The sequence below is a fragment of the Neoarius graeffei genome, chromosome 1, assembly GCF_027579695.1.
Source record: "Neoarius graeffei isolate fNeoGra1 chromosome 1, fNeoGra1.pri, whole genome shotgun sequence".
NCBI classification, from domain to species: Eukaryota; Metazoa; Chordata; class Actinopteri; order Siluriformes; family Ariidae; genus Neoarius; species Neoarius graeffei.
This window is the reverse complement of record NC_083569.1, coordinates 36840737-36858388: the sequence shown is the minus strand read 5'-3', so window position 1 is coordinate 36858388 and position 17652 is coordinate 36840737. Positions and strand designations below refer to the sequence as shown.

The 17652-nt window shown below is 46.0% G+C and overlaps 1 protein-coding gene across 1 annotated transcript in view; it reads right to left on the bottom strand.

The window, feature by feature from the left end:
• The window catches only part of eif2b3 (eukaryotic translation initiation factor 2B, subunit 3 gamma), a 183459-nt gene extending 169156 nt beyond the window's left edge, over positions 1 to 14303 (bottom strand). The window contains exons 1-2 of the mRNA XM_060931294.1: positions 14066 to 14303; positions 13556 to 13712 (exon numbers count right to left, since the gene is read on the bottom strand). Of these exons, the coding sequence (XP_060787277.1) occupies positions 13556 to 13703 (148 nt within the window). The 5' untranslated portion in view covers positions 13704 to 13712; positions 14066 to 14303. The remainder of the gene's footprint in view (positions 1 to 13555; positions 13713 to 14065) is intronic.
• Positions 14304 to 17652: the final 3349 nt, after the last annotated feature.

The following is a 17652-nucleotide window of genomic DNA, read 5'->3' as shown; positions in this document are numbered from 1 at the left end:
GCCACAGAAAAGGAGGAGGAAAAAGTCACAGACACCTGTTTGATTAAATTTACTACTGAGATTTCACAGAAAATAATCACATATCCGTGAATAAAAGCGCCATGCTTTTTTTTTCCCGTGAATCCGTATTCCGTCACTCATCCGTATTTTGTAAACAGTGCACTTCAGTCGAGACGCCGTATCCCAAATAGTTCTCAGTTTGCCCTGTGACACTTTCAAGAGTGCAAAGATGACTAATCCTTAAAGGGAGAAAAAAAAAAAAAAAAAGTACAATTATGAAACTAGGCCCAATCGATGCCATGTTAACTCCTTTGCCGCTAGCATTCAAGATACTCGACTACTACTGAATGTTGCAGTCGCTTCGCAATTGAGTGAAATGTGGAGAGCAGTGAAGAAGCCTTTTCTCTGGAGGATTTCCACCTTAAAGCAAACCCGTGGGAGTTCAGCGGGGACGATATCGTAAAACGGCGAGAGTTATACTGGACGCGTTTGAGCCGAGGTTGACGGAGAGCCACCGAGTTACCACCAGGAGGTCCTCGGCCATGTATGAGCGGTAGGCTTATGACTAAAGGCCTCTGCATGCTCTTGCGACAAGGCTTTCGCAGACAGCTTTTCGCAGACAGTTGTAATTTATCGTTGAGCGGGGAGTAATAGGCGTGCGCGATGTTATTTCGTGTTTTTAAAAATGGCGGTCGTGAAAACAAAACAAACCGGGAAAGTAGGGAAGCGGAAGTGCGTGTACAGCGGATGTAGAGTGGACCAATCAGAGCCCTCTTGTCTGCGACGCTGTCTGCGAGGCTTCTGCGGTGGTCACAATTTTTGGGAGGTGTGCGCAGAGCGTCTGCAAAGGTGGGGGAGGCTACGCAGACGTTATCTGCGGCCGTCTGCGAGGACTGCGTTGGCAGCATAAATTGGCCTTAAAGGGTTATCATTTGTGGATACACGCATTTGTCTCCATTGTTGCACAGTGCTGGATCAACATTGAGATGAGCACTACCGGTATGTTCCAGATATTCAAACTTGAAGGAAATACAAACAAAACAGAATATAAATTTTAAACATTACACTACTTGATAAAATGACAATTGCTTCTTCTTACTGACTGAGAAAGCCTGACAGTTTATAAAAATGAAACCACAATTATAAATCAGTCTGAGGTTCGCAAGACATTCCAGTACAGAAAACACGCTAAACAATTCCACACGCTTCAAAATTAATAAAACCCAAACGCTTTTTTCAACCAAGGGTTGGTTCGAAAAGGGAATAGCGTGTGGGAAGAAGCACAGCCAAAAAAACACCGCTGAATCGTGTTTCCTTCGAATGAGCCGTTACTGTAGAGCACGACCTGCCCCGGAGGAGGGACATACACCGATCAGCCAGAACATTAAAACCACTGCCAGGTGAAATGAAGAACATTATCTCATTACAGTGGTGCGTGTCAAGGAGTGGGATACATTATACAGCAAGTGAACAGTCAGTTCTCAAAGTTGACGTGTTGGAAGCAGGAAAAATGGGCGAGCCTAAACACCTGAGTGACTCTGACAAGGGCCAAACGTAATGATGTGGCTCTATGGTGGTTCTCTAGGCCCTTTTCCACCAAGGCATTTCAAGGGCTGGTTCGCAGCCAGTGCCTAATCTCGAACCAGTTCTTCGGGTTTTGACAGCCAAAGAACTGGTTCTTGGCCAGGAAAACTGGTTCCAGAGCAACACCAACTCTGCTGGTCTAAAACCAAAGAACCACTTATGTCAGGGGCTGGGGTGGGATTATCTTGACCAACAAGACCAGCTAAAGCTTTGTAACAGGCATTAAAAAAAAAAAGTTACGCCATTATTAAAAAATGTTCTGTTTCCGGTCCACCGGCCGGGTGAGTGCCGTTGATATATTTTTTTTTTTAACGCTGGTTTTTCGATCTTTTCTTCGGGTTCATAAATCTAAAATCGAACTTGACATTTCCGCATTCCCAGGGCTTTCTACTAAGGCTCATACTAGCCAGCCATGACAAATAAGTAGCCGGTGGGGGGGGGGAGTAAACACAAAATAAACTCCTGTGCACGCAGTTCCCAGGATTAAATGTATTTTCCACAGACCATTTATTTATTCACTTTACTCAAATACAAAGTAAAATGGCAGTAAATCTTCTTTCTTTTCTTGCGTATTGCATCATGAGGCGTTCCTGGCTTGTAAATCTCTAATTTTCGGTGCATGACACATTCACGCAGCTGAGCATGCTATGGATTAACAACGACAACGGTCTGCAGTGGGGCGACACAATTACACACTCGGCCAACATTTCTCCATTTGTGTATGAAAATACACTCAAACGACTCAGTTTGGCTTCATTTACAACCAACGGTGTCTTTTGATGCCAGCACGTAATTGAACGAGAGAAGACTGGTTTACCGGAGACTAAATAAGCGTCATCTCTGCTTCTGTTCCCTCCAACACACTACTGCCTCCGCCGAGTGCGCGCGCACACACCGCATGTCGGGGCTGCGGATGAGTTGCTCTCCCCTGATCAACGAAGTCGGCGGGGAATTTGCGGTTATTATCGGTACAAACAGCGCGAATCACAACTTAAATGAGTGCAGTTCAGTTTGACATTATTGTCAGTCCGTTAGATAAACATTTAATTTTATTAAAATCAAAAATTAATATTTAGAGCCTGTGGGCTACAAAAATAATAGTCATTAAAGTAGCCGGCTGGACTTGATTGTGTAGTCGGCTGTATGGCCGGCAGCCGGCGCTTGTGGAAAGCCCTGCATTCCGCGCAGAATATAGAACTGAATCAGCTCTGCGCATGCGCCGTGCGGCACAAAAAAATGTCAGCCACCATGAAGGAAGGAGATCCGGAGTTTTCAAACATTTGCTTAAGTGTGAAATCGCAAAATGGTATTCTAGCGAACAACAAAATAGTAAAGATTCAGAAAAACAAATCATTCAGTGATCATTTTAATAGTGTAATTTCATCCGAACTCGGCCTAACGCTCGATTTAGAACTACAAAAAGTCCGTGTGTCGGACATTTTAAGTACCTTTGTAAAAGTTTTGCAAATGTTGCAGTCAGCATTTAAAATGCTAACTTAAAGTTTTTGTACAGGTTTCAGTTGATTAATAGGGCTGGGAATCGATCCAGATTTCCTGGATCGATTCGATTCCGATTCATAAGGTCACGATCCGATTCGATATCCATTTACTTAGATATTGCTGGATTGTCACTTTAAAGTAAAAACTGTCCCTATTGACAGGAACAGCCCCATACGTGTTTGTAATTTAACACCAAATGCCTTCTCCAGTGCAGTTTGATTCGCCGCAGGTTTAGCTGAAACTGTCAGCGTGGTGCCTGGATAAGTGATTGCGGAGATTGGTTGTATTGCCACTATATTTTACCTCTATGTGGCACAGTTTGCACACTGCTTTTGTTCTGTCGACTTCGTCTCTGTCCTCGTAACGTTTGAATCCAAAGTAATGCCATACATCAGCTTCCAGGCCAGGCGGTGATTTTAGCTGTGCAGCTTCAGCCATCTCGCGTTCTTAAGTTTCGGTTTCGTTTGCCGGCACCCGCTTTTTATAGCGGTCCTTGCCCGGTCGAGAAAATAGTGCCTATAGCCACCTGGAAGAGATCGATCCACACGTTTTTGAATCAATCTCGTATTTTTTGAATGTGAATCGATATCGGATCGTGGATCTATCTTTTGAACCCAGCCCTATTGATTAAACCGTCATATTTTATTAAATGTGTCTGCTTTTGTAATAAAAAAAGTACTGAAGGAAAAAGCAACCACAGCATTGCGATTTCTTATCCATCCATATAGTGTAAAAAAAAATCCCTCCCTCCTGAAAATTTTTTTTTGCTCACCCGGTGGACAGGAAACGGATTTTTTTTTAAGGATGGCCTTAGTGTTACTTCTTGTCTGATTAATCCAAAGAAGAAGAGACAATGTAACCTACCACTGCTGTTGTGCTTGGTACTAGCAGGGCCGGCAAGTGGTGTTAGCAGCTGGGAAAGCAGGGACGTATACAGTGACAATGATGTGGCTCTCTTCTTCTTCTTCTTCTTTCAGCTGTTCCCATTAGGGGTCACCACAGTGGATAATGTCGCTCCATCTCCTCCATATCCTTTGCTGTAAAATCCTGCCACTGGTGTTGCAGAAGCCAATGCATTCTTAGTGCCGGTCCCAAGCTGGGATAAATGGGGAGGGGTTGTATCAGGAAGGGCAGCTGGTGTAAAACTCATGCCAAATCAATGATGCGGATGGTGGCTCTCTTGGCCGTAGAAAAGCAAACTGGTTTTAGATGTTTCACAAGTTGAACCACCCCTGAACCAGCACTAGCACCAGCCCAGAACTAGCAGCTGGTTCATGTTGATGGAAAAGGGGTAATTGTGATGGCTCGATGACTGGTTCTGAACATCTCCAAAATGGCAGGCCTTGTCGGGTGTTCCTGGCATGCAGTGGTTAGTACCTACCAAAATTGGTCCAAGGAAGGAAGGTGAACCGGTGACAGGGTCATGGGCACCCAAAGCTCATTGATACGTGTGGTGCGAAGGCTAGCCTGTCTTGTCCATTCCCACAGAAGAGCCACTGTAGCACAATTTGTTGAAAAAGCTCATGCTGACTATGATAGAAAGGTGTCAGAACACACAATATATCGCAGATTGCTGCGCAGCTGCAAACTGGTCAGAGTGCCCATGCTGACCCCTGTCCATCACTGAAAGCACCTCCAATGGTCATCAGAACTGGATCGCAGAGCAATGCAAGAAAGTGGCCTGTTCGGACAAATCACATTTTCTTTGATATCATGTTGACGGCTGGGTGCGCGAGATGGCACCAGGACGCACTATGGGAAGAAGGTGAACCAGCAAAGGCAGTGTGATGCACTGGGCAATGTTCTGCTGGGAAACCTCAGGTCTTGGCATTCATGCGAGTGTTACTTAGACACGTACCACCTACCTAAACACTGCTGCAGACCAAGTATACCCCTTCAGGGCAGTGGTATTCCCTAATGAAAGTGGCCTCTTTCAGTTGGATAATGCTCCCTGCCACAGTGCAAAAATTGTTCAGGAATGGTTTGAGGATCACGACAGGGTTCAAGGTGTTGACTTGGCCTCCAAATTCCCCAGATCTTCATCCGATTGAGTATCTGTAGGATGTGCTGGACAAACAAGTCCGATCCACGGAGGCCCCACCACGCAACTTACAGGACATAAAGGATCTATCGCTAACGGCTTGGTGCCAGATACCACAGCACACCTTCAGAGGTCTTACGGGGTCCAATGTTTTAATGGGTCAAAGCTGCTTTGGCAGCACAAGTGGGACCGACGCAATATTCGACAAACAGTTTTAATGCTATGGCTGATTGGTGCATAAGTTATAAAGAGCATTTAGCTGGACAAATACAAGACAAGAAATATGACACTTCAATTTTTTTTTTCTTAGAAGCGATGAATTATTGTATGTCTTGTCAGACACAAAAAGCTCTGAACCGCTCATTTTGATTTCATATGCACTTCAAGAACATGTAGAATCACCTCCAAAAATCCTGCATTTGCAAAGAGTGCCTCATAAACAGTCCCGAAATTAGTAACCTACGGTTGCTGAGACATTAAGATGACATCATTTCACCCCTTTTAGTTAAACCTTCACATGTCTGCACTGATTTGATCTGGTATACATTTTCTGCTTAAAAGCCAAATACAGGGTCATGAATCCACCGACTCAGTACGTGTCCAGGGGTCATGTGACAATATTGTATATATACACACACACATTTATGTATGTATTTAGCTGTTGGGTTTCCATGCAGTGAGCAGAAACAAGCACAAGATAAACTATGTGAGGCACAACTAAACAGGTCATCAATCACAGCAGGATAAAACGCAGCACACATAAATAGTCATAATTCAGAGTGAAAGAGCAGTGTGCGCAGGCTTTCGTCTAAACTGGGGAACAGGGGCGCTGCGCCCTCTTACTCTCGGCGTGCGCCCCCTTACCGAAATGCCGAGTGAACCCCAAGTCACACTTAGGCCATGCACTTATATGCTACTGCACAACATGCAATCTTTCTCAAAACCATCTTTTCTCCGTGAAAACATCCCAGCAACACCACGTGACAATGTGTCTGATCATCAAATACATTATAATTACTCCAAAAATATAGTAGATACACCGCCAGACGGTGCAAAAACAATCCGAATTGGCGGTTTCCAGACTGAGGCGCCATGTTGTTTAGTTGTTTACTTGTCGCGGCTGCTCTCGCAAGATTTGACATGGGTTACATACAAGGTCAGCGGACTTGCAGAGCGAGATTTCTCGAGACTAAATGACCTTTCACCCACCGGCGCGGGAGCTTTTGACAGAAGTAGTTCGCGAGTTGTTTTTGTTGACACTTGGGCATTTAAAGATGTCATCCCGCGGCACGAAACGGAAGAAAGCCAAAGACCGTCTGGGGCAGAAGAAGATTACTTCTTTCTTTTTCAATGTTGACACAATTTGTTACAATTCCCCTCTCAGATAGCCTCAGAATGTCCCATTGTAGCCTCAATTTTTCAAAGGCTTCGCACGGCGGAGGGGGACAACCGGGCCCATTCCCCACCCCCCCCGCTTCGCTCCCTCGCCATGGTGAGCACCCTCATACTAAATTTTTCTAGAAAAAACCCTGGTGTGTGAGAGAGAGATACATGGTATTTCGATATACTGTACATTCCATGACAAATATTATACACATTTTTATTCGAGCACTTTTTCTGGAGCATACGACAATTACTAGGAATCTTTTAATCCAATACAGAGTATCAACGGTTGGATGATGCTGGCCTGAAACACTGGATAGGATAAGAAGAGCCACCATAAGAGTGTGTGCGAGATGTTCGCTGACACAACAGACACTTTCCATATGAACACAGGACACAAGTCCACCACCATCAAGCCTTTGCTCAGTGATTGTTATGTCAGTTTTGAATCAGGTAGTGGCCAATACTCCTCAGCTGATACCGGCACTATAAAAGGAACAGAACAGCAATCATCAGAAGATGGCGAGTTTGAATCCTGATGACGCCACAGCCATCCATGACTGAGAGTCCAAGAGAGTAAAACTGTCCGTGCTTTCTGTGTAGGAGGGATGGAATTACTCTCCCCTATCGATTGCATCACGATGACACTCGCCAACCGTGGGCACCTGTATGCAGAAGAGGGGAGATAACACTGTCCTCCCATGCATGTTAGGAGCAGTTGGGGGAATCTGTGCTTTGCTCAAGGGCACTTCAGCCATTCCTGCTGGTCCAGGGAATTGAACCAGCAACCTTTCGGTCACAACGCTGCTTCTCTAACCATTAGTCCATGGCTTCCCCTATCAGTATGATAGGGGTGCTGTGGCTGGCTTCCTTTTTTTCCCCCTCACAGGGAGCCAGGCTTGTAGTACTCGAGTCCGACTCATGCCCTAATTTTAAGGACTTGTGACTTGACTTGAGCACTGATGACTCAGACTCATGCATTAACCGCATTTGGACTTGTAAATTGGAGACGAGGACTCAGATTTGTTCTTTATTTTTTCTAACATGCCATAATAATTTGGCATAAGATATTTATATCTACATTAATTTTGATACTAATTTCGTGCAAGAGAATGCACATTCACCTGTTCATACATCATTCTAGATGACATGGGCGCTGTGTGAGACAGCTGCCTCTCCAGTAGCTCTGTAGTTTTTAGCTCTTTAAACCTCTTTTTTCCACCTTTTTTTACTTTCTGCTCTTCTTACAAAGACATAGTGTGTTTTACTTATATAACATGGATATTTTTAACTTTAACATGCAACCAGGAGCCAGTTTTCTCACTTATTCGAGAGAGGAGCTGCCGGCCCTGAAAACAATGGGACAAGCCGGGATACGACACCCCATCCCAGCCGAGCTGAGGAGAAAACCTAAGGACTGCAAAGCTGGAGCTAAGCTAAAGGCTAGGCTAGCGGACAAACCATCCATTCCCTCTGTTATCATGGGGAATGTGAACTCACTGCCGCATAAAGTCGACGAGCTTTCCGCTCTGAACAACCAGCGGATTTACCAGGAGAGCAGATTATTTACCTTTACGGAGACATGGCTAACACATCTCGTACCGGATGCTAACGTGGACCTGCAGGGATTCAAATGCTGCGGGAGCCGACAGAGACACTAACACATGCGGGAAAAGCAAAGGTGGGGGACTCATCATTTATGTTAACAACCGCTGGTGTAACCCGGGACACATCTCCGTAAAGACAGTTTTATGTTGCCCTGACTTGGAGCTGCTAGCCGTTAGTCTGCGGCCATTTTATCTGCCGAGGGAGTTCAGTCACGTGATCACCATCTGTGTTTACATCCCTCCGAGGGCAGACGCAGCTGCTGCATGTGAGAGGATTCACTCTGTCACAGCAAGGCTGCAGACACAGCACCTTGAGGCATTTATCATCATTTCTGGGGACTTTTCATGCTATTTTGGACTCTACTTTGGCTGCTTTTTACCAGGCTGTGGATTGTCCAACAAGGAACAACAGGACAATTGACTTGTTGTATGCAAATGTGAGGGATGCATACAGAGCCACACCCCTCCCCCCACTAGGGAAGTCTGACCACAACCTGGTTCATCTACAGCCGAAGTACACCCCCCTAGTTCAAAGGCAGCCTGCAACAACTAGCTCCATCAGGAGGTGGTCCCCTGAAATGGAAGATGCCCTCAGGGACTGTTATGACATCATGGACTGGGATGTGCTGCTTAGCCCACACTGTGAGGACATAGAGGGGCTGACACACTGTCTGACAGATTACCTCAACTTCTGTGCAGACGTGGTCTCCCCCACTAAGACTGTATGGTGTTACCCTAATAACAAGCCATGGGTAACCCAGGAAGTCAAAGCTGTCCTCAACAGGAAGAAGGCCGCCTTCAGGAGCAGGGATAGGGAGGCGATGAAAGCAGCACAGCAGGAGGTAAAAGGCTGTGTGAGGGAAGCGAAGGACAGCTACAGAAGAAAGGTGGAGCAGAAGCTGAAGGAGAACAGCATGAGGGAGGTCTGGGAAGGTGTGAAAACCATCACAGGGCACAATACAAAGACCAGAGTCATTGAGGGGACAGTGGAGAGGGCGAATGAGTTGAATGACTTCTTCAATCGGTTCAACCAGCCCACGTCCCCCCCCCACCCTCTCCTTCACTGCAGCCATCTCTCCTTCTTCCCTCTACACACCTCCCCCCAATCATCACAGCAGCCCCCTCCCCCCATCCCCCACCTCAACACAGACTCCTCCATGCATTACTGCAGACCAAGTCAGAGGTCAACTGAGGAAGCTTCACCCCAGGAAAGCAGCAGGCCCGGACAAGGTGTGTCCCTGACTACTTAAGGCCTGCGCTGCTGAACTGGGTGAACTACTCCAACGCATCTTCAACCTCACGCCTGCAGCTGGGGAGAGTGCCCACCCTCTGGAAGACATCATGTATCGTTCCAGTTCCCAAAAAGAATCGGCCCAGCGAGCTGAACAACTTCCGACCGGTGGCACTCACTTCACATCTGATGAAGACGTTGGAGCGGTTCTTCCTCAGCCTCCTCAGACCCGAGGTACAACATGCCCAGGACTGTCTGCAGTTTGCATACCGGGCAGGTGTTGGTGTGGAAGATGCCATCCTCTACCTGCTACACTGAGCCCACTCGCATCTGGATAAGGGAAATGGCACAGTGAGGATCCTCTTCTTGGACTTCTCGAGTGCCTTCAACACCATACAGCCCCTATTGCTTCAGGACAAACTGAACAGGATGCAAGTGGACCCCTGCCTGGTCACCTGGATCTCCAGCTACCTCGCTGACAGGCCGCAGTACGTCAGGCTGAAGGACATCACGTTTGACACTGTGATTAGCAGCACCGGAGCACCCCAGGGCACGGTGCTGGTCCCTCTTCTCTTCACCCTGTACACCGCGGACTTCTGCTACAACTCGGAGCTGTCTCACATTCAGAAGTTTGCCGATGAGACAGCCATCGTTGGATCCTCTTCATTTTTATTGTACTGTCGCTTTCCTTTTTGTACTTTTCACTTTCGCTTTCCTTTTTCCGGGTTTTTTCTCTCTCTCTCTTTTTTCGGAAGAACACCGAGACTGGAAGCTTTCTTTTTCTTTCCTCCTGTGTAAAGACCACAAGCGGAGGCCATCTACATCAGATCTACTTTAATATCAACAGATCTTCGATTAAGGTACGTGAATCTTTTCATCATGGCACACCTTCAGCCTGTTCAGTGTACTGAGTGCAGGATGTTTAGTCATTCTTCCTCCATCGCTAGCGATAGCTTTATTAGCTTTATTTGTGATAAGTGCAGATTAGTTAGCTCTCTGACGGAGAAGATTACAGTGCTAGAAGCGCATGTCCAGGCTTTAGAGAAGGTTAGTGAGCGTGAGAACAGTGTAGTTTCTGCAGGGGAAAGTCTGGATGCCCTAGGTGGAGTTAGTAATCCCTCAACTCCGGAATTAGAGCCCTTATAGCAGGGCAAATGGGTGACGACTCGGTGGCATAAGCGTAGAGCCAAAGCTACCGCTGAGGCTCGTCCACGGGAGCATCACTCCTCTCCGTGTCACGTGTCGAACAGGTTTGCTCTCCTTAGTGACGCACCCACTGAGAAACCTGAAAGAGCTCTGGTTATAGGGGACTCTATCATACGGCACGTGAAATTAGCTCAGCCTTTAGGGGCACCAGCAGCTTGAGTCAGGTGTATACCGGGAGCCAGGGTGCTGGACATAGCAGGTAATCTTAGGGTCCTAGGCAAGCACAGGTTCTCAAAGATAGTTATCCATGCAGGAGCTAATGATATATGCCTTCGTCAGTCTGAGCTTACTAAGAGTAACTTTGTAGAGGTGTTTAAATTAGCGAAGGCCATGTCCGATGCTGTAGTATGCTCTGGCCCCATCCCAATGCGGCATGGTGATATAGCTTACAGCAGGTTATGGTCGCTGAACTGCTGGCTGTCCAGGTGGTGCTCTGAAAACAGTGTGGGCTTTATAGATAAGTGGGCTAATTTTAAGGGCACTGCTGGCCTGTTAGGGCGGGACGGTATCCATCCCACTCGGGAAGGTGCTGCTCTCATTTCCTGCAGCATAGGTCATAGTCTCAGGACAGGCCTAGTTAATTCCTGACAATCCAGAGCCAAGGCCAGGGAGCAGACGAACAGGCTAAACCGACTGTCTGCTAGCTGCACAGAGTCGTCACTCAGGGCCCACTACATCGAGACTGTGTCTGTTCCCCGAGCTCAACAAAAAGGTAGAAATATTCAGAGTTTGTTCCAGTAACCTAATTAATATAAAATTAGATCATACTGACTGTACAGCTGCTGCCAGCACCTTTGATCTAAAGGTGGGGCTATTAAATATTAGATCTCTTACATCTAAAGCGCTAATGGTTAATGAACTCATTACTGATCAGGAGTTTAATGTACTTTGTTTAACTGAAACATGGATTAAGCCAAATGAATATATAGCATTAAATGAAGCGAGTCCTCCTGGATACAGTTATATACACCAGCCTCATCTAACTGGCAGAGGAGGAGGCGTTGTGGTTATTTATAATGATTATCTAGTAGGTGTAACACAAAAACCTGGTTATAAATTTAATACATTTGAAGTTCTTCATACTCATATAATGTATGTAGCCTTGAAAAATAAGTCTACGCAGTTAATTCCATTGCTTATTATTTACAGGCCCCCGGGGCCATATTCTGAGTTTCTTTCTGAATTTGCAGATTTTATCTCAGATCTGGTTATTTCCTTAGACAAAGATTTAGTTGTCGGAGATTTTAATATTCACTTCGATAACCCAGAAGACCCTTTGAAAACAGCGTTTGTGTCCATTTTAGATTCAGTAGGGATTAATCAGAATGTCATAGGACTGACCCATAATGGTGGTCACACCCTTGATCTAATACTAACATTCGGGTTAAACGTAGACAATATAGTCATACTTCCACAGTCTGAAGTTCTCTCATCTCATTCAAACTACGTCTGAGTAATAATATATGCACCTCACCACGCTACTGTATTAAACGTACTTTCACGTCAACTACTGCACAGAGCTTTATAAATGATCTCCCAGAGTTATCAACTTTGATTGGGTCACTGTCAGCCCCTGCAGAACTTGATCAGGCAACTGAATGCTTAGAGCCAACGTTTTGCCAGACCTTAGATAATGTAGCTCCTCTAAAAAGGAAAATGGTGAGAGACAAAAAATTAGCACCCTGGTATAATGATGACACTCGCACATTAAAACAGACCACTCGAAAATTGGAACGTAAATGGTGTCAAAAAAAATTGGTAGTGTTCAAATTAGTGTGGAAGGAGAGCTTCCTGAAGTATAGAAAAGCTCTTAGTGCTGCAAGAATGGCGGTGTACCGATGCTCCCCATCCAAACTGATGGAGCTTGCAAGGATATGCCAAGAGGAATGGCAGGGAAAAATGTTCAGAAACAAGTGTGCCAAGCTCGTAGCCTCTTTCCCAAAATGCCTTGAAGCTGTAATTGCTGCCAAAGGTGCGTACAGATACGTAAGCCCTAAATAACCTATTTCTGTCAGTGAAATAAATGTTATTTACCAGCTGGGAGGTCCGTATCGTGAAATCCCGTGAGCGAGGTCTTGAAAGTACTGAGTGAGGCCCTCTGGGCCGAGGTCACGGTATTTCACCATACGGAACGACCTTAAACTGGTAAATAATATATTTATTTTTTCTTTACCAAATTCTAACAGAAAATGAGAGCGTCCGAAAGGGAAACCGAGCCGAGCTGCCATTTTGAATCCTCATTCACCGCTGTAATGCAAATGGCTTCACTTCCATGGCAGGGGAAAAAAAAAAATTACATTTTGCCGCCTATGTAGTCCCCTATTTATACAAAATTGAGTCATTCAGGATTCAGCCATGTTTTTGCTCAGCGTTAGCAAGATCCAGGTTTTTAGCTTTCTCCTGAAATGTTTTGTTTTATTTCTTCTTCCTCAGGGTAGTAAAACTTGCTTTCGCTGTGAACACTGTCGTTATCGCTATCCATGCTGTAAAATTAATGCTATTATGCTGAGAAATGCTGGCAAAACTTAAGATTTTTGATAAAAAGCTTATTAAAAAAAAAAATGTTGTCAAAAGGGGCAGCACAGTGGTGTAGTGGTTAGCGCTGTCGCCTCACAGCAAGAAGGTCCAGGTTCGAGCCACGTGACCGGCGAGGGCCTTTCTGTGTGGAGTTTGCATGTTCTCCTCATGGGTTTCCTCCGGGTGCTCCGGTTTCCCCCACAGTCCAAAGACATGCAGGTTAGGTTAACTGGTGGCTCTAAATTGACCGTAGGTGTGAATGTGAGTGTGAATGGTTGTCTGTGTCTATGTGTCAGCCCTGTGATGACCTGGTGACTTGTCCAGGGTGTACCCTGCCTTTCGCCCGTAGTCAGCTGGGATAGGCTCCAGCTTGCCTGCGACCCTGTAGAACAGGATAAAGCAGCTAGAGATGATGAGATGAGATGTGTGGTGATAGTGTATCAGTCATGGTGGTGCATTGACTGACTGACTGGCATTTCAGTTTACCTTCAAAGCCGGCTCTCTCCAGCAGGCTGAGCGGGTACCAGATGAGCGGCTTGTTGCCCACAGGCAGTAAAGGTTTCGGGGTGTTGTAGGTGAGGTCCATCATGCGGGACCCACCACCAGCAGCCATCAGCACCGCCTGCAGCTCCATCTTTATCCACTGCCATGCAAGAGAACACACACACTTCATTCATTCATTCATCCCAGACATTTAAATGGAACCAATTCCGTTCACACACATTTTGATTCTCCGATAACCCTTTTAACTTGAGTCAGCAAAAAGGAAACCGTGAACACGATACAGTTTGTTTAGACTTATGATTAGACGTTGTCAACGTTCATGACGTCATACTCTTGCCAAAGCTGAGGCGAAGAAACTCAACACGCTGTCAAAGTCCAGGCGGTCAATAAACGCACGAATACAATGTACACACTTTATCGAGCTTCAATTCCTTTAATAAACGCTAACAAAATAGAAAAAATAAATGTATTTATGCTAACCGGCTAACTCACCTGTAACGCATGCAAGCTACAGCGCTGTTAGCATTCAGCAGCGGGTAATCTCCGGCTGGAATACAAAAACTCCAAAATGGCGGAAGGAAACAATCTTGCTGAAGGAAAGACAAAATGGTTAGGGGATATTCAGCAAATTTTCTCGGCTCTCCAACAATTTCAAATATTTTTTTTTTGCAACTTCAGAAAATCGCATTAGCTAGCCAAGTAGCTAACATAATGGCACTCGTGCCGTTGTTTTGAAACAGTCCGGAAGGAAACTTCAACCACTAATTTTTGGGTTCCTAGATCCAAAAACGAGTTCCTATGCTTCTTACTACGAATAAAATATATTTATTAAAAATATATATATTCTTGTCTAGTTTAAGTCTTAGGCACCCTATTTTTTTAAGTCTAGTTTTTTATTTTATGATTTAAGAACTTTATTCAGTGGTGCAGTAGCCTATATCGGACAATGTGCAATATCTCTCCTGCTGCCCCCCCTTCCTTTTTTTCTTCTCCCCTCCTTTCTCTCCCCCATATCTTATTCTTTTTATATTTGTATATCTCATCTCATTATCTCTAGCCGCTTTATCCTGTTCTACAGGGTCGCAGGCAAGCTGGAGCCTATCCCAGCTGACTACGGGTGAAAGGCGGGGTACACCCTGGACAAGTCGCCAGGTCATCACAGGGCTGACACATAGACACAGACAACCATTCACACTCACATTCACACCTACGGTCAATTTAGAGTCACCAGTTAACCTAACCTGCATGTCTTTGGACTGTGGGGGAAACCGGAGCACCCGGAGGAAACCCACGCGGACACGGGGAGAACATACAAACTCTGCACAGAAAGGCCCTCGCCGGCCCCGGGGCTCGAACCTGGACCTTCTTGCTGTGAGGCGACAGCGCTAACCACTACACCACCGTGCCGCCTATATTTGTATATGTAAATACTTAATTTATTTTAATTTATCTAGAAGTTTTTCTCTATTTCTTTTCTCTGTTTATCTGTAATGATGCTGCTGGAATCTTAATTTCCCTGAGAGCCTCCCAAAGGGATCAATAAAGTTTTATCTAATATAATTTAATCTAGGGCGGCACGGTGGTGTAGTGGTTAGCGCTGTCGCCTCACAGCAAGAAGGTCCGGGTTCGAGCCCCGTGGCCGGCGAGGGCCTTTCTGTGCGGAGTTTGCATGTTCTCCCCGTGTCCGCGTGGGTTTCCTCCGGGTGCTCCGGTTTCCCCCACAGTCCAAAGACATGCAGGTTAGGCTAACTGGTGACTCTAAATTGACCGTAGGCGTGAGTGTGAATGGCTGTCTGTGTCTATGTGTCAGCCCTGTGATGACCTGGTGACTTGTCCAGGGTGTACCCCGCCTTTCGCCCGTAGTCAGCTGGGATAGGCTCCAGCTTGCCTGCGACCCTGTAGAGCAGGATAAAGCGGCTAGAGATAATGAGATGAGATAATTTAATCTAATCTAATCAAGACATGTATGAGAACAGTGAAACAGCAATGAGGTGTGCAGTCAGAACGACTGAATGGTTCAAGGTGAAGGTGGGACTCCATCAAGGATCTGCTTTGAGTCCTTTCTTGTTTGCCATAGTGATGGATAGCTTGACGGACGAAGTGAGGCAAGAGTCACCATGGAACATGATGTTTGCGGATGATATTGTGATGTGTGGTGAAAGTAGAAAGGAGGTTGAGCTGGGTTTGGAGGGATGGAGGGATGCATTGGAACGAAGAGGAATGAAGGTGAGCAGTAGCAAAATAGAATACATGTGCATCAATGAGAATGGGGATGAGAGTGTAGTGAAGATGCAAGGAGTAGATGTAAAGAAAGTTGGTGAATTCAAGTACCTGGGGTCAACTGTGCAGGAAAATGGGCGCTGTGATAGTGAGGTGAGAGAGAGAGTGCAGGCAGGGTGGAGCAGTTGGAGAAGGATTTCGGGAGTCATTTGTGATAGGAAAGTCCCAGCAAAAGTGAAAGGTAAGATGTATAAGACAGTAGTGAGACCAGCTGTGATGTATGGATTAGAGACCGTACCCTTAACAAAGAGACAGGAGGCAAAGTTGGAGGTGGCGGAGTTGAGGATGTTAAGGTTTGCGATGGGAGGTTGGACAGGATAAGGAACAAGCACATCAGAGGGACAGCACATGTGGAGAGCTTGGGAATTAAGCTAAGAGAGATGAGACTGAGATGGTATGGGCACATCCTGAGAAGAGATGCAGAGCATGTTGGAAGGAGAATGTTGAGGATGGAGCTGCCAGGCAAACGAAAACGAGGAAGGCCAAAGAGGAGATACATGGATGTGGTGAGAGAGGACATGAAAGTGGCAGGTGTAGTAGAGAAGGATAAGGAAGACAGGGAGCGATGGAGATGAAAGATCCACTGTGGCGACCCCTAATCGGAAGCAGCCAAAAGAAGATTCATCACACACTTATGAAATTCCTTTCTGCATTTAACCCATCTGAAGCAGTGAACACACACATACACCCACACGTGAGCAATGAGCACACACACATATCCAGAGCAGTGGGCAGCCATGCTAACAGCACCCAGGAGTGAAGTGCCTTGCTCGAGGGCACCTCAGCCCAAGGCTGTCCCATCCATCATCTGTAGCTGACTATGGGTAAGAGGCAGGGTACACCCTGGACAAGTCACCAGATCATCACAGGGCTGACACATAGACAACCATTCATATTCTACTGTCAATTTAGAGCCACCAATTAGCCTAACCTGCATGTCTTTGGACTGTAGGGGAAACCGGAGCACCCGAAAGAAACCCACACGTATACGGGGAGAACATGCAAACTCCACACAGAAAGGCCCTCATCAGCCACTGGGCTCGAACCTAGGACCTTCTTGCTGTGAGGCAACAGTGCTAACCACTACCCCCCAAGGCCGTCCCATACTAACCTAACCTGCATGTCTTTGGGCTGTGGACAGTTGGGGGTCGCGCCTGGAGGATGCTCTGGACTCTTGCAGTGGTGCTTTTGTGGCTGGGGACTGCAGTTGACTTGCTGACTTTGGGACTGCGGTTGTCGTGAACGGTTTTGCTTTCGGGTTTCCATCAGTGGGGGGTTTATAGCATCAACGAAGCTGACTTTATGTTAGGACTGTTAATGTTATAGTCATGTTGTCTGTTGTTGCCCAAATGAGGATGGGTTCCCTTTTGAGTCTGGCCCCTCTCGAGGTTTCTTCCTCATGTCGTCTGAGGGAGTTTTTCCTTGCCACCGTCGCCACAGGCTTCTCATTGGGGATAGATTAGGGATAAAATTAGCTCATGTTTTAAGTCGTTCAAATTCTGTAAAGCTGCTTTGCACTATACAAATAAACTTGACTGTGGGGGAAACCGGAGCACCCGGAGGAAACCCATGCAGACACAGGGAGAACATGCAAACTCCACACAGAAAGGCCCTCACCGGCTGCTGGGCTCGAACCCAGAACCTTCTTGCTGTGAGGCGACCATGCTAACTACAGTACTTATGCCACCGTGCAGTGTTTTTAATTTTTTTTTTTGAGTCAGCACAAAAACATTAGTTTTCCAGCACAAGATTAAACGTTACAGAAAAATGTTTGTGTCATTAAATAAAGCAGCACATTA